This window comes from Dendrobates tinctorius, unplaced genomic scaffold, assembly GCF_039654945.1.
Source record: "Dendrobates tinctorius isolate UK_male_01 unplaced genomic scaffold, ASM3965494v1 ptg000126l, whole genome shotgun sequence".
Taxonomy (NCBI): Eukaryota; Metazoa; Chordata; class Amphibia; order Anura; family Dendrobatidae; genus Dendrobates; species Dendrobates tinctorius.
In genome coordinates, this window is record NW_027361794.1 from 2,333,603 (window position 1) to 2,357,176 (window position 23,574).

At 46.7% G+C, this 23,574-nt stretch overlaps 2 protein-coding genes across 2 annotated transcripts in view; both read right to left on the reverse strand.

The window, feature by feature from the left end:
- The window catches only part of LOC141047268 (uncharacterized), a 112,510-nt gene extending 89,578 nt beyond the window's left edge, over positions 1 to 22,932 (reverse strand). The window contains exons 1-7 of the mRNA XM_073542275.1: positions 22,838 to 22,932; positions 21,186 to 21,373; positions 2,549 to 2,740; positions 2,240 to 2,419; positions 2,034 to 2,157; positions 1,853 to 1,950; positions 1,564 to 1,654 (exon numbers count right to left, since the gene is read on the reverse strand). Of these exons, the coding sequence (XP_073398376.1) occupies positions 1,564 to 1,654; positions 1,853 to 1,950; positions 2,034 to 2,157; positions 2,240 to 2,419; positions 2,549 to 2,626 (571 nt within the window). The 5' untranslated portion in view covers positions 2,627 to 2,740; positions 21,186 to 21,373; positions 22,838 to 22,932. The remainder of the gene's footprint in view (positions 1 to 1,563; positions 1,655 to 1,852; positions 1,951 to 2,033; positions 2,158 to 2,239; positions 2,420 to 2,548; positions 2,741 to 21,185; positions 21,374 to 22,837) is intronic.
- LOC141047262 (uncharacterized) lies at positions 4,240 to 8,899 on the reverse strand. The gene is made up of 2 exons (XM_073542267.1): positions 7,698 to 8,899; positions 4,240 to 5,409 (listed from the first exon to the last, which is right to left on the reverse strand). Exons 1-2 carry the CDS (start codon positions 8,838 to 8,840, stop codon positions 5,335 to 5,337), a joined length of 1,218 nt encoding a protein of 405 aa, XP_073398368.1. The 5' UTR covers positions 8,841 to 8,899; the 3' UTR covers positions 4,240 to 5,334.
- Positions 22,933 to 23,574: the final 642 nt, after the last annotated feature.

Below are 23,574 nucleotides of genomic sequence, written 5' to 3' on the forward strand. Positions count from 1 at the left end.
GAAATGGGCCTCTATACACCTATGAAGATATTGCATTACAAACCAGACGTTTGCAGCTAGAATAGTAATTAACCACCTTAACAATGTAGAGAGTATATTTCTGAATCATTTAATGTTAGCTTCATTGGAAAAAAATGCTTTTCTTTAAAAAATAAGGAGATGTCTAAGTGACCCTAAACTTTTGAACGGTTGTGCATGTAAAATATTGAATCATTCACTGAGACAATGACAGTTCATAGTCTAATATAAAACATCATAGGATGAACCAGTAGAGCATGGTGTTCATTTGTTTTTTCATTCTGCGTCCCAAATATGGAATAAAAAAGCACCAACGTTATGTAGGTGAAAATAATACCAATAAAAACTTCTACTCATCTCACAAAAAACAAGTCTCTACTCAGGTCCATCATGCGTCAGTGGAAAAAAGAGGTTTCCACATCATTAGTGGCTCAAAGGCTCCTAAAAAACATCAAGGCTTCCATAAACCAATCCAGCAATATATGCTACCCCAATGTCAAATCTCCCCGATTCTGAGCCTTGCAGTGAGCCCAAACCACATTTAGCATTCATGTATTTGGCATTACTATAATGAGAGGAAGCCACTTAATTTACAGCGTGTGTGTCTCCTGGAGCACAATCTGGGCGCTATGTGCTGGGTAATAAAAAAAGGTATATTTGCAATTTACACTCCAACATTCACTGTGTGCTAATTTCCAGAAAGTACCTGTGGAATCAAAATAGCCACTACATCTATAGATTAATTCGCTGAGGGTTATAATTTCCCAAATTTTGCAACTTTATGGATATTTCTACTGGTCTGATTTTCTGCCCTTTTGTCATATTAGGGCTTCTGCAAATGGTGTGTCCAATCTCCTCTGGGATCTGCTCCTGCGACGTCTGCTTCTGTCACCAGGTGCAGCCTTATTCATTTTCCAGGTGTAGCTGGTAATGGAAGAGACGTCGGAACCAGAAGCTCTGGGTGGCACAGGCTCTGTCCAGCCACTACAATTAGGGTGCCTGGGACCAGTAATACCATCTAGTCTAGCAGAATGAATGAGTGAGCTGTCCAGCTGGAGTAATGTGCTCCCTGCTTCAGACAATTGGAAAGCACCACACTACTGAAGTTGGAAGCATATTGCTGGAAGCTGCCACATACAGCCATGTTCTCCTCTGGTTCAGTCCTCTGTGCTCAGCTTCAGGTTTGTGTATTTGCTTCCTGTTGTGACCCCTGCCCGTTTATGGATCATTCTTGCATCTTCTGATTTTGTATTTTCTTACAGGCCCATCATATTTTTTTCAAGTGATTTTCTAACTTGTCGGCACATTCTACGTATGCTGTCATTTGGCTTTGTAGTTTACAGATTTGTCAAGGTAACGATCAGCCACTTTCACAATTTCACAAAGTAATTTTAACATTTTAAGATGGAGGAGAATATTGTGGTCTAAAGGCAAAATGGCGGTCACACAATTGTGATATGGCCGGACTACATCCCCGATAAAGCAGCCACAGCCGCTGACTCTGAAGAATCTGTGACTTCTCTGCATTTAGTGGTTACTACTCACCTGGGAGGTTATCTGTAGGAATCTCCTCTTTACACCGCTCATCACCCTTCACATATGTCTCTGTAGTATTATTATGGGTCAGATCTTCATTCTGAAACAAATATTGTAAAAGTCACAGACAGATGGAGAAGTCACATCTATGATCAGCTCTAATCCTGCCATCTCCACCGTTCTCATTACACAAGTATAAAACATATAATACTGGTGGATAAAACAAGACTGAGCACAAGACCTTCACAGCCATCTACACATCATAGGGGAGATCTCCTGACACCTTCTCTCCATCTACCTGATGATCCTGAGGAACACTGGCATCTTCTTGTTTACAGTCCTGTAGAAGAAGAGGACGGGGACATCTCTCTGGTGTTGTCCTCTTACTGGATAGATCTGCAGGAAACACATACAGGGACTGAATTCATTCTTTACATACACATAATTATAGGCCGTGTGTATTTAGTCCTGTCTATTACCTGGTGATGTGAGGGGCTGGGAAAACTCAATAAGGACATCCTTGCATAGATCTTTGTGTCCTTCTAAATACTCCCACTCCTTCATGGAGAAATAGATAGCGACATCCTGACACCTTATAGTAACCTGACACATACAATGATACCGTCATCCCCCAATCCCTTCATAGCGTTACTGTATAATGTCCCAACAATCCCAGCAGCGTCACCTCTCCAGTCAGCAGCTCAATCATCTTGTAGGTGAGTTCTAGGATCTTCTGGTCATTGATGTCCTCATGTATCAGGGAGTGAGGTGTAGGCACCATGATTGGGCTCAGGGGTCTTCCCCATCCCTCAGACACAGGGTCCTGACAGCGCTCACTAGAGGTCTTCTTCACTACTGTGTAATCCTGGTTATTGAGAGACACATTAATAAATCTCACTACAGACATTTGCAGAGTCTTCACCTCTCCAGTTCTGTCCATCTGTTATTCCCATAGATAAGAATGATGTAATGTGACGTCATCAGAATCTCTCACCTCTCCAGTAAGCCGGAAGAGGATCTCTAGGGTGAGGTGTAATATCCTCTCCACCATCTTGTCTCTGTCCATATCCATCCTTGATGGGTAAATCAGGAAAATTCTCTTCTATAGAAGATCTTCACTGAGAGGATCCGATATTGTAGAGACCTGAATGAGAAGAAGATGAGCCGATGTAACATCATAAAAATCCTGTGTAATAATACAATTACTGGAGATAATAAGGGAAACATATGAGAAGCTTTATTATTTTACAGTATTTAGTTTTCTTCTTTACATCTACTAATAAAACATATATTTAGGCCACAGACAACAAGCAGTTTCTCCCTCGGAGTCGGCAGCTGAACACGTTCCTCATAGACTCACTGTCATGATCCAGCATGGATCTGACAGATTAAATGGACAAGTGAACTTTTTTCCTTTGGCTAGGTGCCAAAGTGATGTGATTGCCCCCAGTGGCCATTAGAATTATTACACGTGGTGTCGTTCATTCTAAGTTGCCCCGGTGGTGGTGAGTGGTAGTGCACTTTAGATTCTTTGGTTTAGTGCACGTAATTATAAATCAGGTGTGAGGCTCTATAAAAGAGAGCCAGGTGTGTTCAATCACTGTTGGTGATATTGTGCTCGTCATTTGGGAAGCAAGCCTGGGTGAGGAAGGAACTGAACATGAGTCCTGTGCAGCCCAGCCAGAGGGGACGAGTGGCAGCTATGTGGTCTGCAAAAAGGGCTGGCATGGCGTGGTGGAGTCACAGTTTATGGTGTCGGCAGGAAGTGCTTGCATTGCTTGGTGGAGTGACGACTATGGAGAGAGTTGCACTCAGCATGCGGGACTTGGTTGCTGAGAGCTGGACTCAAGCATGTTTGACTATTTGGGCAGGAGCTGAACTCATCTTTGGGACTCTGCTACTGGATTTCTGCAATTGGTGGTGGACCCTGCTCCAAGGCTGCACTATGGTGAAGGATCCAGGTGGAGAAGATGCACGCAGGTGGTGGGCTCTGTTGCTGGTAGCGTACGCAACAGAACAAAGCTAAGTGGTGTTCCCCCTGTATTGTCATTTTCCCTTCTGTGTATTTAGTGCAGTGGTGTGATTAGTTTCCGCACCGACCAATTCCCTAGTGAGGGTTTAGGGTCAGGGCGAGCTAGGGTTTTTAGGTTCCTGTGCGTCGCCCTGTGTGGAACCGGCATAGGGAATGTTAGGAGTGCAGGGACACTGGCTCAGTGGAGTTCAAGAGGTCTCCACTTCTCTATTCCCTATTGCAGGGCCCACCATTGTTAATGTTACCCAGGTTCCCCCTTTATTATTTAAATTCGCCTTACTGGAGGCGGGGTTTCCAGACTACTGTATATATAACGTGTAATACCAAAATTCGCCAGTTGGAGGTGGCGTATCCAGCTGCACGTTTTATTATTTAAATTCGCCCCACTGGAGGCGCTGTATCCAGGGTCACGTGCATCACGAGTTCGCCTTGCGGTACTCGCTGCGTCCAGACACACGCGTGACCGTGACACTCACCTTCCATAACGCTAATTCACGCCTCATTTACCGACACTGGAATCCGCATTAGCAATACTGCAGGAGATATTCATTACACGTGACAGGAGAAATAACTACTTCATGATGAGGATGTGACGGGAGTATTCTCCAGAGCAAGGAGGGACAACAGGCCTGGGAATAATCCAACAGATTTATTGACCAAAAAACAGGAACAACACGAAGGTAATTTGCAGAGTCCCAAAATAAGTCCACAGGAAACTGATTCGGGGGCACCTCCCGACAATCCTTGTGCCAGATCACAAAACCATAGTCCTTTAAGAGTCCCAGAAATCCACCACGATCACACAGAGGCCGAAGCTTCCTCAGACAGCCTCGTCCTACTCTTTTAGCATCCAACTCACATCTGATCTTAAAGCAAGAATGTATTGTCAGGGCTCCTGGGATCAGTCCATCTGAAGGGGGGTAGGGGTCACACCTACTATTCAATGGTTTGGTCCATCAGAAGATTCTAGAAATGTAAGGGCTCCACTTAGTCTACAGGATGTGTATTGTAGGTTATCTTCTGCTTAGGAAAACAATAGCCAAAGTTCCACTAGCTGTTGACACAAGCCTAAATTAGATTATGGTCCAGGTACATCACAAGACATTGCAAAGTATTGGGGGAAGGAGACATGGTTAATTTACAGCAAATGAACCAGAGGAAAGTTAAATGACATATTATACAAAATACAGGACAGGGCAAGACTGCAAATCATGACAATCCCTTCCCCTCCCAATTTGTGTACGTACTAGGGACCTCTACAGGTCACTGGTTAAGTACACACAGGCATGGCTGACAGGACTCAGGGCTCCTCTTGCCTGGACAGTCCATCTGCATTTTGGTGTTGGCTGCCTCTTCTATACTGTATGGTAAAGTTATAGGGCTGCAGTGCCAGGCTCCATCGTAGTAAGCGTCCATTGTCCCCAGAGACTCTGTTCAGCCAGGTGAGGGGATTGTGATCAGTAATGACAGTGAATTCTCGTCCATACAGATACGGCCTTAGTTTCCTAAGGGCCCACACTACAGCCAGACATTCTTTTTCAACAGTTGCATAGGCCACTTCTCGGTCCAGCAGTTTCCGGCTGAGGTAGGCAATGGGGTGCTCGTCCCCAGCTGCATTCACCTGGCTGAGGACAGCTCCCAGTCCATAAGCAGAGGCGTCCGTCTGCACAATGAATCTCCTCTTGTAGTCTGGAGCAGCCAGAACAGGGTCACAGACCAGAGCGTCCTTCAGCTGGTTAAAAGCCTCATCACAGGCTGGAGTCCAGATCACCAGCCGGGGCATCGTTTTCTTGGTCAGGTCGGTAAGAGGCTTGGCCACAGTGCTGAAATGAGAAACAAATTTTCGGTAATAACTGGCAGTGCCCAAAAAAGCCATAACTTGTTTCTTAGTTTGGGGTACAGGCCAGTCTCTAATAGCCTGGATTTTGGCAGGTTCGGGACGGAGCTTCCCTCCTCCTACTCTATGCCCTAGGTACTGGACTTCACCCATCCCCAATTGGCATTTATCTGGTCGAATGGTTAGGCCTGCTGCAAGAAGCAGGTCAAGAATAACGGCTACTTGGTTCAGATGTTCCTCCCACGTCTGGCTGAAGATAGCGATATCATCCAAGTAGGCACAAGCAAAGTCACCACATCCCCGGAGGATCTGGTCCACCATTCTCTGGAAGGTGGCCGGGGCATTCTTCATTCCAAAGGGCATATTTAGGAATTCATACAGACCAAAGGGGGTTATAAAAGCGGACCGTTCTCTCCCCTCCTCCGTCAGAGGGATTTGCCAGTATCCCTTACTGAGATCAAAGATAGTGACATATCGGGATCCAGCCAGTCGGTCTAGAAGTTCGTCAATACGAGGCATTGGGTAAGGATCACTGATGGTATGGTCGTTTAGTCGTCGATAGTCCACACAAAATCGAGTACTCCCATCCTTCTTGGGTACTAACACCACAGGAGAGGCCCAAGGGCTATGGGAGGCCTGGATTACCCCAAGCTGTAGCATCTCCTCCAGTTCGTGCTGCATGGTGTTTCGAACTGATTCAGGTACCCGGTAAGGAGCCTGTTGTATGGGACGGATGCCCTGAGTGTCCACATGATGTTGGGTGATGGTGGTTCGACCTGGTTGGGATGAGAAAGCAGCACGTCTCTGTTGAAGCACTCCCAGCATCTGGTTTTTCTGTAAGGAATCCAGGTGATCTCCCAGAGGAACCTGTTCCACAGTGGATGGGGCTCTCGCTGCTTCCACAAGATCAGGTAGGGAGTCCTCATCCTCTTGACCGTCCTCTGAAGCTAGCCGACAGCTTGCTATCATTGGAAGGGTCCGGTCATGGTACTCCTTAATCATATTCACATGGACAGTCTTTTGTCTTAGCCCCTGATCATCTAAAGCAAGAAGGTAATTGGTGTCATTCAGTTTTCTGAGAACCCGGAAGGGACCCTCCCATGTTGTCTGCAGTTTATTCTGCCGATGGGGAACAATCATTAAGACCTGTTGTCCTTCTACAAACTCCCGGTAGCGTGCTTTACGGTCATACCATGTCTTCTGTCTGGTTTGAGCCATCCGCACATGACTCTGGGCAAAACTAGCAAGTTGGGCCAGGGTTTCTCGCAGCTTTAGGACATAAGGGACAACAGGGGCCCCTGTATCTTCAACTTGCCCCTCCCAGTATTCCTTGAGCAGGGTTAAGGGTCCTCGGACCTTTCTTCCAAAGAGTAGTTCAAAGGGGGAGAACCCAGTGGACTCCTGGGGAACTTCCCGATAGGCAAACAAGAGATGGGGTAGGTACTTCTCCCAGTTTGAATCTCTGTCAGTGAAGGCCCTCAGCATATTCTTCAGAGTGCCATTAAATCGTTCACAAAGTCCATTTGTTTGGGGATGATACGGGGTCGTGCGGATCGCTCGTACTCCACAGGTGCGCCACAGACACTGGACCAGCTCTGACATGAACTGGGAGCCTTGGTCCGACAAGATCTCACTGGGAAATCCTACTCTGGTGAAAATGGTAACCAGGGCCTCGGCCACCTTGGCTGCAGAAATACTTGACAAGGCCACCGCTTCTGGATATCGGGTGGCATAGTCCACAACAGTGAGAATGTACTGCTTTCCAGATTTACTTGGTTTAGCCAGAGGTCCAATGATATCAACAGCTACTCTTTGAAAGGGTTCTTCTATTATAGGGAGCGGTTGCAGGGGTGCCTTTGGGTGATCTCCGGGTCGCCCTCTACGCTGACATATGTCGCAAGTTCGGCAGAAATGCGCCACTGCTTGGGAAATCCCAGGCCAATAGAAAGATTGAGTCAATCGCCTCTCGGTGCGGGTTTTGCCTTGATGGCCAGCAGTAGGAATATCATGAGCAAGGTGTAATAGGGGAATTCTGTATTTCTGAGGAACAATCAGCTGTTTGCTATAAGTCCAGGGCTTATCTAGGGAGTCGGCATTGGTAACCCGATATAGAAGTCCATTTTCTCTGATAATTCTTTCTCCATTCTCCCCTAGCTGCCCTATTTCAGCTCGAGCTCTAAAACTAGCTAGGGTGGGGTCAGTCTCCACTTCTTGTCTAAACTGAACTTTATCCCAGGTAACATTCATATTATCCCCACAAGAAGAATCACTCACCGGCTGTGACGGCAGTTCTGGTGGCCTCATTTCCATGGATGGGTTGTACACGTCCACATTTGCTGCTCTCTTGGCTTGACTTCGGGTTACCGCACCGACAAAGTGGCAATGAAGATTCCCCACATCATTTCCTAGAAGAACGTCTGCAGGGAGGCCGCTCATCACACCGACCATGCATTGTTTGGCCCCAAAGCCATAATCCAGGGTCACACTCGCTCTTGGAATATATCTCTGGGTACCTCCAGCCAATTCAATGGCAATTCCTGGTCCCTTTTGAATTGCTTCTGGTTGAATTACTCGGGGATCGGCTATGGTGAGAAAAGCCCCAGTGTCACGGAAGCCAACAACTTTTTGACCATCCAGCACGACCTCCTGTAGATGTTTGTGCTGAAGATCAGAGGAACAGGTGGCTGGGGCTCGCACCCCATAGACTCCTGGTAGGGAAGCCAGGATATCAGAGTCACTTGGCAAGTCATCAGGCACTGAATCCATCTCTTCTCCAGGTGAGGGGGTCTGTAGATAATGAACAGGCAAAGGCGGTCTGTAGGTGTTCTGCCTCCGTACACCTGGACATTGGAATTGCATATGCCCGGGCTGCCCACATCCATAGCATCTGCGCTCTGGGATTCTTCCTCCACGTCGTAGTCCCAAAGGTGGAGCAGGAGTAATGCGAGGCACAGTCACACGAAGGTCACCATGAGTTGATGGTCTAGTGGGATGGTGAATATTGGAGGCAGAAGGACCAGGGGCCGCCAGCGTTGGGGGGCTGGTAGTGTTTTTCTCCCTGAGTAGTAATTTTTTCCACTGAGGCTTGATGGTGAGAGCCTCATCAGCTAGAGCTGCAGCTTCCTCCACTGTTGCTGGTCTCCTTTCACGCACCCATTCCCGGATCTCAGCGGGGCACTTAAAATAAAACTGCTCTTTTAGGATGACCTGCAGGAACGTTTCCCAGGTTATTGCCTCCTCTGCCTCCAGCCAGCGATGACATATATGTTTGAGTTTGTGAGCATACATCTTGAAGGACACTTCCTCATCACAGGCTAAAGTACGGAACTGAGTCCTGTAAGTGTCTGGGGTTACAGCATAATGTTCTAGAATAGTCTGTTTAATCTCCGCATACTCACAGTTCAACCGAGGGTCCATAGCTCTATAGGCTGCGGCAGCTCCACCCTCTAAGAGCCCCACAAGATGTTGGACGCGCTCCCTTTCCGGGACTTCCATTAATCGACACTGATGCTCAAAGTCCAGGAAGAAGCCCTCAATGTCACCGGAAGCCTCATTAAACGGCTTGAAGTCTTTGCGGGACACTCTGGGGAGTTCCCTCATGGGGGATGCTGTGGGTACAGTCTGTCTGGAGCTTCTCGCTGCCTCCAAAGTGATCTCCCTCTCCAGCATTGCCCTCTCCTTGGCTGTGCGCATGACCTCCCTCTTATCTTCTATGGTAGCCTCTTCTCCCAGCAAGGCCATCTCCTCCTCGTACCACACAACCCACTGACTTTTTTGGGTATTTACCTCCGACTGCCGCCTTTCCTCTCTTTGCTGTGAGGATCCTTCCTCAGCATCATCTTGCAGGTGAACTGCTTCCAAAGCCTCAATCAGCTGCTCCTTGGAGAGTCCCTTGTAGCTGACTCCCAGTTCACGGGCCTTTGTTTGTAGGTTCACCGCAGTCCAGTTCTTGTACTCTGCGGTGCTGGTTCCAGATGTTGATGGGCCGTTGTCCTCCATTCCTTCTGCTCTGATCCCACTGCTGCCACCAGTTTGTGACGGGAGTATTCTCCAGAGCAAGGAGGGACAACAGGCCTGGGAATAATCCAACAGATTTATTGACCAAAAAACAGGAACAACACGAAGGTAATTTGCAGAGTCCCAAAATAAGTCCACAGGAAACTGATTCGGGGGCACCTCCCGACAATCCTTGTGCCAGATCACAAAACCATAGTCCTTTAAGAGTCCCAGAAATCCACCACGATCACACAGAGGCCGAAGCTTCCTCAGACAGCCTCGTCCTACTCTTTTAGCATCCAACTCACATCTGATCTTAAAGCAAGAATGTATTGTCAGGGCTCCTGGGATCAGTCCATCTGAAGGGGGGTAGGGGTCACACCTACTATTCAATGGTTTGGTCCATCAGAAGATTCTAGAAATGTAAGGGCTCCACTTAGTCTACAGGATGTGTATTGTAGGTTATCTTCTGCTTAGGAAAACAATAGCCAAAGTTCCACTAGCTGTTGACACAAGCCTAAATTAGATTATGGTCCAGGTACATCACAAGACATTGCAAAGTATTGGGGGAAGGAGACATGGTTAATTTACAGCAAATGAACCAGAGGAAAGTTAAATGACATATTATACAAAATACAGGACAGGGCAAGACTGCAAATCATGACAGAGGACGACATCTTCATCTTCTACTACGGCTCTAGAAACATATTTGGCCAGAGTCCGTCACTGACTCCATCCCCACCGGCCGTCTATATGAAGGTTTCCCGTCTTCCCCGCACTGTAATCTTCTATCACATTAGATCTCAGGTCTGATTCACACACAGAAGTTTGAGGCTTTTATAGAAGATGGTTTGTAAGAACAACAAGACAGGAGATATCTGATGTCAAAGTCTTCATGTAGGCTTCCATATAGTACATGAAAAAACACCCAAAAAACGGTGTGGTAATATTACAAAAATAATATTGAGGATGTCTGTACTGAGTGAACATTGTACTGTGTGGGGGCTAATAAAGGGGTACCGTACTATGAGAGCAATACATGTTTTCTTAGATACATATGACCCAACTGTGAAAGACAGAAACTATCAGCAAAAACAGATCAAAACCACTGTGATTCTTATAAGGAGACAACACAAACCCCCCTAAATATACGAGGCTGAAGTTGGTTTCTTATTCAGCAGTTTCTTATTCGGATATTTTTTCTTTTATGTTTTTTATAGGTTTAACAACAAAAAATAAGCATCACAATAATAAAAAACAATGCAGCGAGGAGCCCTGATGTGAATACACTTAAAATCAGCGACAACAATTCTAAAACTGGCACAAAAATGGGCACCAAAGGGTGTTAATGAAAGGGTTAAATGACTTTGGGACACAAATGCCACAGTAAGAATACACAGATAGTGATGCCCCGCATCAAACCCAGGTCCCTCCAGCCTGGCCCAAATGGGTTCAGGGCATCAGAATTGACATCAAGGTGCGCAAACAGCCAATTTTCACAGATTTGAATAAGTAACTGATGTTTTTAAGGGGTTAAATGACTTTGGGCCACTGATGTCACACTATGAATACACACATACTCATAGTGATGCCCCGCATCAAACCCAGGTTCATCCAGCCTGGTCCAAATGGGTTCTGGGCAACACAACTGGCATCAATTTAGGCAAACAGACGAATGCTAGTTCATTTTCCCACGCTGCAGAGTTCATCGCAGTTCAGGCCGGCAGGGAGGGCAGACTCAGTCATGTCACTGCTAGTCTCTGTAGCTGCGCTGGCATCATCTCATTCATTCACCAGTAGTTTGCAGCAGGGGGGCGGTCACATCTTAGCACCGCTCCTGGTTGCAAACTGTATTTTCCCGATATGGATTACTGCGTGGGACAGAACGACGGACAGGTATGGTATATTGTTGTTTTCTTTTTTTTCCATTTATTACAGGAGAAAGAGGGCGTCACATGGATTAGCTGGATAATAAAGATGAAAAACCGTGTTTAATGTTTTATTTCATTAAAAGACTTTATTTTGGCTGCATCTTTATTGAACCTGTAACGACTATAGGATTCGTAATGGATAGGCATCTTATTGACACCTCTCCATTAGTAAACCGGGCTTGATGTGACCTTACAAAACAAATGTCACATCAACCAGAGAGAGGCCAAGTGCCGGAATTGGCTCATCTTACAGATGCGCCATTTCTGGGGCGGCTGAGAGCTGGTGTTTGTAGCCGGGGGGGGGGGGGGGGGGGGGTCAATGTCCATGGCCCCTTCCTAGGCTATGAAAATCAGCCCGCAGCTGTCTGCATAGCCTTTTCTGGCTATTAATTACATGGGGACCTCGCTTCATTTTTTTGGGGGGCCCCCCTATTTTAATGGCCAGTAAACGCTAAATACAGTGTGTCCCTAAAGTCATGGTGCACTTCTGACCAGTCACTGGAGAGCAACAAAAGACGATAGAAACGTGAAATCTGCTCCAAATAAAAGAAAAACTCTCTCAGTTTCATACCTATTCAGTGCAGTTCAATGTGGGCTCCATTTGCTGCCCTACACACATCCAAACAATAGTTTGTGGTTGCATAATGTCACAGATCTGGGAGTGTACTAATCAGAGTTCAGTTTATCAGGAGTTAATCTGACTGGGGGCTCAGAAACAGCTTAAATGAGTTTGTGTTGCTTGATTGGTTCTTCTTATCTCTCCTCATGAACAGGTCTGATATGATTGGGCCAGAGAAAGGGCACCGAAAGTGCATCATGACTTTACGGACACTCTGTATATACAGCTGCGGGCTGATATTTATAGCCTTGTGAGATCCATAGGTATTAACCCCTTCCTGGGCTATAAACATTGGCCTCCAGTCGCTGGCTTTCCCTCTCTGGATTGGAAAACTGCACGGGAGGAGCCCACGCCATTTTTTCCCCCCAAAAGAATATTTTATTAATTACATACATGTCCCCTAATTTGCACACACTGTACTAATTTTATTGGTCACGGACATCTATATATCTAACTATTCTGCATCTATTTAGTATCTATTTTATGTAAACCATGTCTTCTGTTGTGAATTCTCTCTGGCTTCCCTCTGGTGATTACTGAAGGTAGTGGAGCTGGTCAGATTGACAGAGGGGTTGCGAGTTCTCTTTCTGGGCTCCCTCTGGTGGTTACTGTAGGTAGTGGAGCTGACCAGATTGACCGAGGCTTGCGACCTGATAATGAGGACGACGATTGGAAATCTGGGGTTTCAGATTGGGATTTAAGACAGCCGACTCCCTCTATCCCTGCTGTTGATTTTCTTCGTGTGCCTCCTGAGGTCTGATGTCTCCTGCTCTGTCCCCGCATGTTCAGCTAAGTGGTTCATTTGCTATTCTGTTTGCATTTGATCTGGTTTTGTCTGTCTATCTCTGCTTTGTGTGGGTCAGCCAGCTCCGGCTGGGGCTGTGCTGAATCACCACCCATATGTTACTGCTTGTGCCAGTATGTTTTGTCCCCTGTTATATTGGTCTCTTTTTGCTTTGCTTTCAGAATATACCAGAGTGCTGATATAGTGGGGGCAAAGTCGTGCGACTTCAGTGTTTTTTGTGCATCAGACATGTTGAACTTTTGCAGGGTTTTTTGCGTGATTGCAGACATTGTTCTTTCCTTTCCTGTCCTGTCTAGTCAGTGTGGGCCCCATCATTTGCTCAGTCTATTTTTCTGCCTTCGTTTGTGTTTTCATCTTGTCTCACCGACAATATATGTTTGGGGGCTATCTATTCCTTTGGGGTCTGCTCCGGGGCAGTTTAGATTTCCCCTTTCTTGCTTTTGGCTTAGTTAGCTCTCTGGCTGTGCCGAGGCGTCTAGGATCATCGTAGGTACGCTCCACGGCTACTGCTAGTTGTGTGGACAGGATCAGGGGTCTGCAATCCGCTTAGTTACCAACCTCTCTGGTTTTCCGTGGCTTAGCCTGGGCCTGCTATCCTCCTCGGTGACCCATTCATAAGTCTTCTATCCTGTCGGCTCCTGCAGTGATTTTACAGAAGCCGACAAATGAATTACCGGCTATTCTTCTATCTCTCTCTGCAATATAAAGATTAGTGATGAGCGAGCACTAAAATGCTCGGGTGCTCATTGCTCGGGTCGAGCAAATTGGAATACTCGGGTACTCGAACAGAACAACGAGCCTAATGTAAGTCTATGGAAGACCTGAGCATTTTTACCGCGATCCCCCGGGGGTCCTTTTAAGGTCTAAAAATGTCTGGAAATGGTGGAAACACTGCTCAAATGACACGGGGACAACATGGGGATTGCCCCTGGAAGCATTCCTGACAGCTTTAAACAATGTTGTCAGAGTTTCATGCCATTTTTACCTGTGCACCAAAAAACATACCAAAACGAAACCAAAATGGATTTTGCTGGGAAATATGTTAAGGTTCATCCTTTCAAGGTTAATGACTTGTATATAAGGCAAAATAATTAATCCCAGACCAAAATGTTCCTCCCCCACTTGGGCTATGTTCAGACGCAGCGTTTTTGATGCGTTTTTCAACTTTAACATTGCTTTCAACCAATACAAATGCATTCACTGGGAAATGTCATTGTAACATTTAACAACCCTAGCTGCCATGTGCTGTGTGACACATAAGCAGACCAATCTGTTTCATTTATGAATGAGGGACTCAAAGTCACAGAGCCTATTTTTACCGGGGCATCAGGTGGCATTAATCTTCTTAAAGGGCAATTATTAAACAGTGGGTCTCCTATGCTGTTATTGCCTATGCAGTAAGTGGATGGGCTGTCGAGAATTACGATGCACCCCAATCACAAGAGGTCCAGGAGGGCTTCCAGACAAAATGTTGCATTGAATGCAAGGCCTGGCTTGCCCCAAAGTTGCATGCACCCCTATAAGCTTTTCAAGCCACGTACTGGATGTCCACCGGAGAATCCACTTCACATTATTCCTTTCGTAATTGCTCTGCTACCAAGTCATATACACCCCAATATGCCTTTGAACCCAGGTACTGAATGGGCACAGGAAAATCCACTTCACATTATTCAGTACTCCCATTCTGCACCCCCAAAAACCTTAATCCCCCTTGGAAGAAACATGGAGGAGGGCCTCTTAACCAAAAATGTCCATAGACTTGGAATACCCATACACTTAGTGTATAGGCTGTCAAACATTTCCCCTGTGGGGTGTACATATTTTTTGTGTTTTGGTGACGGGTATCATAACACCCTTGCCTAAAAATAGAGAGGCTGGAGCATGCCGGAATACATTCACCCTGGTGTTCAAGTGGTGGTGGACAGTGAGGATTAGGGGGAGGAGGAGGAGGACACCAATTAGCCAAAATCAGGAAACGTATACCCATGTGTGGGTGTGAAAAGGTGCATGGGAATACACCTCCCGAAAAAAACACTACATTGGAGCTTTTGTTTCGCTGTCATCATTTGGTGGTGTCGAGAAGTCAGGCCCAATCCATCCCTGGTTCATTTTTATAAGAGTCAGCCTGTCTGCATTTTCTGTTGAAAGGCAAATGTGCTTATCTGTGATAATTCCACCAGTGGCACTAAAAACCCGCTCTGACAAAACACTAGTGGCAGGGCAGGCCAGGACCTCTAAGCCATAGAGAGCCAGTTCATGCCACGTGTCCAGCTTGGATACCCAATAATTAAAAGGCACAGAGGAATCACGGCGGATGTAGTTACGGTCAGCAAGGTACTCCCTCAGCATCTTAGAAAACATTGCATTCCTTGTGAGATTACCCCGCGCCTCAGTGCCAAGGCAATGGGAGGGTCTTAGAAAACTGTCACAGAACTTTGCCAGTGTTGGATTGGAGTTGTGTCTCTCTCGCCTGTACTCCTTGGTTGTCCAACAAACTTACCTCTGCTGCCAGCGTTTTGAGATGGGAATTTTTTTTAATAATTCAGCAACAATGGCCCTCTGGTACTGCACCATTTTGGTACATCTGTCTGCCTCTGGAACAAGAGATTGACAGTTCTTCTTGTAGCGTGGGTCTAAAAGTGCCACTAACCAGTAATGACTGTTACCCAATATTTTCACAATACGAGGGTCACGGGAAAGGCAGCGCAACATAAAGTCAGCCATGCGTGCCAGACTGGTAACAGGCAAGCTTTCCGTGTCCTCACCAACAGGAAGACTGACCAAGGTGTCCTCCTCTTCTTCCCTGTCCTCAGGCCATCCATGCTGAACAGATGGTATGACAGTTGTGGTTGTAGTCCCGTCTATAGCGCATGAAAGTAGCTCCTGTTCTTCCTCCTCCTCCTCCTCATTGTCAACCAATCCATGTTGGGATGACATGAAGCTGGGCTGTGTGTAATCACCCTGTATGATTCCTTGATCCATGTACTCACGCTCCGCCTGCAATGCATCCTCTTTCATTGTGAGCAGAGAGCTTTTCAGAAGGCAGATGAGCGGGATGGTGACACCAATTATGGCGTCATCACCGCTCACCATCTTGGTGGACTCCTCAAAGTTTTGGAGGATGTTACATATGTCTGACATCCATGTCCACTCCTGAGGTCTTATGTGTGGAGTCAAACTTGAAAAACGATGGCCTTGTTGATGCTGGTAGTCAACAACTGCCCGCTTCTGCTCACAAATCCTTTCCAACATATGCAGTGTAGAGTTCCAACGCGTGGGGACATCACACACCAGTCAGTGAGCTGGAATCTGCAATCACTGCTGAAGCTCGGCAAGGGCAACTGAAGCTGTAGCTGACTTTCTAATATGGGCACTCAGGTGGTATACTTTCACCAGCAGATCCGGCAGCTACAGGTAGCTTTTTAGAAAACGTTGAACAACGAGGTTAAGCACATGGGCCAGGCATAGTACGCGTGTCAGTTCGCCTCAGAGCTGCCACCAGGTTCCTGCCATTGTCACACTCAACCATGCCTGGCTGGAGATTCAGTGGTGTCAGCCAAACATCTGCCTGCTCTTTCAGAGCTGTCAACAACTCTTCAGATTTTGTGTGGTTTGTCACCTAAGCAAATTAGCTTCAGCACAGGCTGTTGCCGCTTGGCTTTGGAAGTGCTGCAGTGCTTCCAGCTTGTGACTCATGTGCTCATTTCAGAGATAGAGGCTGAAGAGGAAGAGGAAATGCAGGAGCTGTACACAGAGGGGGCAACCCTGATTGACACAGGGCCTGCAATCCTTGGCGTCAGGAGGACGTTCCATCCCAAGATCTGACTGGGTCCCGGCTTCCACTATGTTAACCCAGTGTGTCGTCAGCGAGATGTACCGTCCCTGGCCACAAGCCCTTGTCCATGTATCCATGGTTAGGTGTACTTTCCCAGTAACTGCATTGTTGAGGGCACGGGTAATGTTGTGGGACACGTGCTTGTGTAATGACGGGACAGCATATCGGGACAAATAGTGGCGGCTAGGGACCGAGTACCTTGGGATGGCCGCCCCCATAAGGTTGCGGAAAGCTTCTGTCTCCACAAGCCTGAAAGGCAACATTTCAACCGCAAGCAGACTAGAAATATGACAATTGAGTACTGTGGCCTGTGGGGCATTGGCTGCATATTTACGCTTACGTTCCAATGACTGGGGTATGGACAACTGAAGGCTGCGCTGGGAAAAGGACATGGACGTGCTTGATGATGGTGCTATTTGACTATGGGCAACGGCAGGTGCAGGGCAGGAGGCATCTTCGCATGCAACATGGACAGGGGATTGGCTTACACGCACAACAGTGGAAGACGCTGTGGTTTCACCAGCAGACACTGTTCCTGCAGCATGGGGTTGGGCGCTTTGCTGCCATGTGCCTGATCATGTTGGTGGCAGTAAGGCTGGTAGTTTTGCTACCCCTACTGATGCTGGCATGACAGGTGTTGCAAATGGCCTGTTTGGGGTTATCCGCAGAGTCTTTAAAAAAATAACCAGATTGGGAAAGACCTAACAGTTGGACTGGCAACTTACGTCATGTTGGTGTTACAGGGAACGGTTGCACACCCTCTGTCTGCAGCCACCACACTGCTTCTTCCTGCCTGAAGTGGTGCAACACCTACCTCCCCGTACGCTGCTGTCCTCGCTCTGAATGTTCTCCTGCCAGGTTGGGTCTGTTACTATATCATCCACCACTTCATCTTCCATTTCCCCACCCTGGTCCTCCTCCTGACTTTCCGGTGTGAGAGTCATGGGGGAATAGTGGATGAGGGCAGGTATATCTCACCCAGATACCTTTCCTATGTGGCCTAGTCTGGTCAGCATCTCACCTGGTGACTAATGAGTAATGGGAGGTGGATATAAAAGGATGCCAGGTGGTGTGGCAGATGCTCAGCTGGGGGACACAGAGAGCATGTCTGTGTGAGAGACATTTGAGAGTAAAGCAGTGCTCATGGTGACTGGTTTGGCTGGAAGGGAGAAGTCCTCCAGTTGGTAGGTAGTTCGGACCCTGTTTAGTTAGTGCCGGACAGGCAAGGATTTGTTTTATTCCCTGTATGTTTTGGCTTTCACCTTAAAATAAACCTGACCCAGTATCAGTTAGGTCTGGATCCTGGCTGTGCACCTGAGTTTCATGCTAAACCCACGTGGCCTTTGACCCCCGCAAAGGCGATCCCGGAGTGTTTTATCACACCGGCAATTGTGTCTCATCGTCGTGCACCTCTTGTGATCGTAGCTGCTCAAATATTTGTGCATCACTACATGGAATATCATCTTGCCCCGTTTCAAGTGGACCGTGCAAGAGGCACGAATTTCCAAATGGAAAACTGAACAGCTCTTTGGAGTGTTCAAGTGTGGGATCAGTTGTCTCAGGGCACTCAGCATGGTGGGAGGACAGAGGATCAGGGTAAGGAATATGCTGTCCAGATTCATGGCTACTGTGACTTGACCGTGTGGAAGACAGGGTTGTTGTGAACTCATTTTCTGGTTTACCTCTGGCTTCTGGTGAGGGTGGTGGAGCTGGCTGTGTTGACAGAGGAGTTGTGAGTTCTCTATCCGGGCTCCCTCTGATGTTGACAGCAGGTAATGAAGCTGAACTAAATGGCAGAGACCTGCCACCTGAGGAGGAGGACTGTGAATGGACATCAGGAGTCTCTGACTGGATTTAAGACAGCCGACTCCCTAATTTTGTGCTGTTGATTTTTTTGAAGAAATTCATGAAACGCTGGTTTTTGTTCATTCTGCGTCCCAAAAATCAGAATAAAAAGCGATCAAAAGATGTCACGTGCCCGAACACGATACCAATAAAAAACGACAAGTCGTCCCGCAAAAAATAAGACCTCACATGACTCAGTGGGTCAAAATATGGAAAAATTATAGTTCTCAATATGTGGTGATGCAAAAACTATTTTTACAATGAAACGCATCTTTTAGCGTATGACAGCTGCCAAATATAAAAACCCGCCATAAATAGTAAATCAAACCCCCCCGTTATCACCCACTTAGTTAGGGAAAAAAAATAAAATTCAAAAAATGTATTTATTTCCATTTTATTATTAGGGTTAGGGCTAGGGTTAGGGCTGAGATTAGGGTTAGGGGTGTGTTGGGGTTAGGGATGGAGTTAGAATTGGGGGGTTTCCACTGTTTGGGCACATCAGGTGCTCTCCAAACGCAACATGGCATCTGATCTCAATTCCAGCCAATTTTGCGTTGAAAAGTCAAATGGTGCTCCTTCCCTACCAAGCTCTGCGCCCAAACAGTGTTTTACCCCCACATATGGGGTATCAGCCTACTCAGGACAAATTGCAAAACAACTTTTGGGGTCCAATTTCTCGTTACCCTTAGGAAAATAAAAAATTGGGGGCAAAAATATCATTTTTGTGGAAAAAAATGATTTTTTTATTTTCACACCCAGGCGTTATAAACTTCTGTGAAGCACTTGGGGGTTCAAAGTGCTTACCACACATCTAGATAAGTTCCGTGGGGGGTCTAGTTTCCAAAATGGGGTCACTTGTGGGGAGTTTGAATAGTTTAGGCACATCAGAGGCTCTCCAAACGAACATGACACCCGCAGACCATTCCATCAAAGTCTGCATTCCAAAACATCACTACTTCCCTTCCGAGCCCCGACGTGTGCCCATACAGTAGTTTTCTCCTACATATGAGGTGTCAGCGTACTCAGTACAAATTGGACAACAACTTTTGGGGTCCATTTTCTCCTGGTACCCTTGGGAAAATAAAAAAAATTGGGGACTAAATCATGTTTGTGGAAAAAATACGATTTTTTTATTTTCACGCCTGGGCATTATAAACTTCTGTGAAGCCCTTGGGGGCTCAAAGTGCTCACCACACATCTAGGAAAGTTCCTTATGGGGTCTAGTTTCCAAAATGGTGTCATTTGTGGGGGGTTTCCACTGTTTTGGTACATCAGGGGCTCTCCAAACGCGACATGGTGTCCGATCTCAATTCCAGCCAAAAAAGTCAAATGGCGCTGCTTCCCTTCTGAGCTCTGCCATGCGCCCAAATAGTCTTTTACACCTACATATGGAGTATCAGCGTACTCAGGACAAATTGCACAATAAATTTTAGGGTCCTGTTACCTTTGGGAAAATAAAAATTGGGGGTGAAAAGATCATTTTTGTGGAAAAAATATGATTTTTTTAATTGTACCGCTGTACGTTATAAACTTCTCTGAAGCCCTTGTGGGTTCAAAGTTCTCACCACATATCTAGATAAGTTCCTTGGGGGGTCTAGTTTCCAAAATGGGGTCACTTGTGGGGGGTTTCCACTGTTTAGGTACATCAGGGGCTTTCCAAACGTGACATGGCGTCCGATCTGAATTCCAGCCAATTTTGCATTGAAAAAGTCAAACGGCGCTCCTTCCCTTCTGAGCTCTGCCATGCACAAAAACAGTGGTTCCCCCCCACAAATCAGGTATCAGCGTACTCAGGACAAATTGCACAATCATTTTTGCAGTCCAATTTCTCCTGTTACCCTTGGCAAAATAAAAAAAAAAAATTGAACCTGAAGTATTTTTTTTCTTAAATATTCAAAAAATTCATGTGAAGCACCTGTAATAAACTTCTTGAATGTGATTTTGAGCACCTTAAGGGGTGCAGTTTTTAGAATGGTGTCACTTTTGGGTATTTTCTATCATATAGACCCCTCAAAGTGGCTTCAAATGTGATGTGGTCCGTAAAAATAAAATGGTGTTGCAAAAATGAGAAATCGCTGGTCAAATTTTAACCCTTATAGCTTCCTAAGAAAAAAATTTTTTGGTTCCAAAATTGTGCTGATGTAAAGTAAACATGTGGGAAATGTTAGTTATCAAGTTTTTTGCGTGCCGTATCTCTATTATTTAAGGGCATAAAAATTCAAAGTTGGAAATTTGCGAAATTTTCAAAATTTTCGCCAAATTTCTGTTTTTTTCACAAATAAACACAAGTTATTTGAATGAAATTTTACCACTAACATGAAGTACAATATGTCACAAGAAAACAATGTTAGAATCTCCGAGATCCATGGAAGCGTTTCAGAGTTTTGACCTCATAAAGGTACAGTGGTCAGAATTGTAAAAATTGGCCCGGGAGTTAATGTGCAAACCACCCTTGGTAGTGAAGGGGTTAAAAACGCCTGCGGCTAACAGGTGGAGTGCTCAGTCAGAAGGTAAATGAATACAAATTTCAAGAACTGACCGTCACATCCAAGCATAAGCATAGTGTGAACAGGTGCTTAACCTAGAGTCACCAACTCATATACATTCAAACAAAAAAGGAAGCACACTGTAGCGCCACACCATGCAAATGTGAAAAATGAATTGCATTACTGCATTAGAAGTATGAAAAATTGAGTAAGTTTAGCGCATAAAATGGCCAAGTTATGTGTACCTGGAAGCCACGTTAAGGCATTTCTCGTCTTCCTGAGCACTCCACCTGTTAGCTGCAGGTGTTTTTAATCAAAGCAGGATCACTTCCCCTCCACAGAGATATAGACTTCAGTCTAAACAGAGGATTTTTCATAGGTTCCCATTCAGATGGAGACTTCAGTCTTAGTGAGGATTGGCATAGGCAGGGACCTGGAAAATGAGAAATGCCTTAACGTGGCTTCCAGGTACACATAACTTGGCCATTTTATGCGCTAAACTTTCTCAATTTTTCATACTTCTAATGCAGTAAAGCAATTCATTATTCATTTTTTCATGTTTGCATGGTTTGGCGCTACAGTGTGCTTCCTTTTTTGTTCAAAAAGAAAGAGACCGCACTCCACGAGCTGGTGTAGATATCGCTTAATTTATTGGCACACGCTGTACATGTCGGTTGGGGGGAGTGATATCAGGAGTGGAGTAACAGCTAACAATGGCCGTTTCGCGCTGTGAAAGCGCTTCAACGGGACCCGTTAAAGCACTGTGACAGCGCCAAATGGCCGTTGTTAGCTGTTACTCCACTCCTGATATCACTCCCCCGGCCGACATATACCACGTGTGCCAATAAATTAAGCGATATCTACACCAGCTCGTGGAGTGCGGTCTCTCTTTTTGGACATATTCAGCATTGTGGATTTCCAGACCAGCACCCGAAGCTGCCAGCATTTAGTTCTCCGAATACCGCACACCACCGGAAGTCACATGGTAAAAGCGGTGCCGTCCGCGGTTTTCTTTCTTATCACATGATATCACAGAATCTGCTGCGTTGTACAGTACCATGTTACTCTATGTGAAATGGAAACCGCTGTGCACGTGCTGCGGTTTCAAATCCGCAGAAAGAAATGACATGTCGTTCTTTTCTGCGGATTCCGCTGCGGTTTACCATCTCCTCCATTGTAGAGGTGATAAACTGCAGGGGAAAACCGCAGGATAATCCGCAGGTCTTTTCACCTCAAATTTACCTGCGGATTTTACAAAATCCGCGCGGATCAATCCGCAGCAGCTAAAAACTACGTGTGCACACAGCCTAAATCTATCTAGAAGATATATATATATGTTTTGAAGAATATTTTGTTTTACAAATAATTGTAAATGATTCAGGACATTTCCCTCTGTAACAATCTCATTGCAGCCTGAGCGCAGTCGCACTGCATTCCGATAGAAATCAGATGCTGGTGTGAAAAATCGGATTGTACTCACATAAGAAACGTGTGACCCTCACAGGACACCGGCATTACACTAGCCCGACTCTCCGGCATCAACACCGCTAGTGTGTCTCCAGCCTCACTGTGTATGTAATGGTGGGGTGAGCTCAGCGGCCCGAGGTCATCTACGAGGCTGAAGCCGGGAATAAGAAACCGGGCGAATAAAGACCAACTTCAGCCTCGTCCTAAATATAACATTATATACCAACCCCACAATCTGTGACTCTTCGGGGTAAATCGCTCTCTCACCATTGGATTAGAGCTGATACTATGGAGCTAAAGAGACGAAACAGACTTTCTGTCCCCTCCATAAAGGGGCACTTTCCCGTGTTTGTCAGAACTGTCCGAGGATTATTAGAGGGGATAGTTTCCCCCAATTAGAAGGGACACCTGTGGATATTGGGGTCTTTACCTGCTACAGTCCTGGTGTGGAGCCTCCACCCGCAGAGCCGCACTCCACATATATGGCCGCTCTGTGCGCACAGGACCTGTGATGAGGTCACAGGAGGGGAGGAGTCAGGGGTCACATGATCAGGGGCCTCAGTGTATGCAGGACTCTGCTGTGCTGGTTGTCATGGTGCTGGATGAGGGGAAGTTTCTGTGTGGGGTCAGGAGGGGTTTACAGGGGGGGATGTAGCAGAGCCGTGTGTGTACGAGGTGTACGGAGCGGAGCCGCGTGTGTGCGAGGTGTACGGAGCGGAGCCGTGTGTGTACGAGGTGTACGGTGCGGAGCCGTGTGTGTACGAGGTGTACGGAGCGGAGCCGTGTGTGTACGAGGTGTACGGAGCGGAGCCGGGTGTGTACGAGGTGTACGGAGCGGAGCCGGGTGTGTACGAGGTGTACGGAGCGGAGCCGTGTGTGTACGAGGTGTACGGAGCGGAGCCGTGTGTGTACGAGGTGTACGGTGCGGAGCCGTGTGTGTACGAGGTGTACGGAGCGGAGCCGTGTGTGTACGAGGTGTACGGAGCGGAGCCGGGTGTGTACGAGGTGTACGGAGCGGAGCCGGGTGTGTACGAGGTGTACGGAGCGGAGCCGCGTGTGTACGAGGTGTACGGAGCGGAGCCGTGTGTGTACGAGGTGTAAGGAGCGGAGCCGTGTGTGTACGAGGTGTACGGAGCGGAGCCGCGTGTGTACGAGGTGTACGGAGCA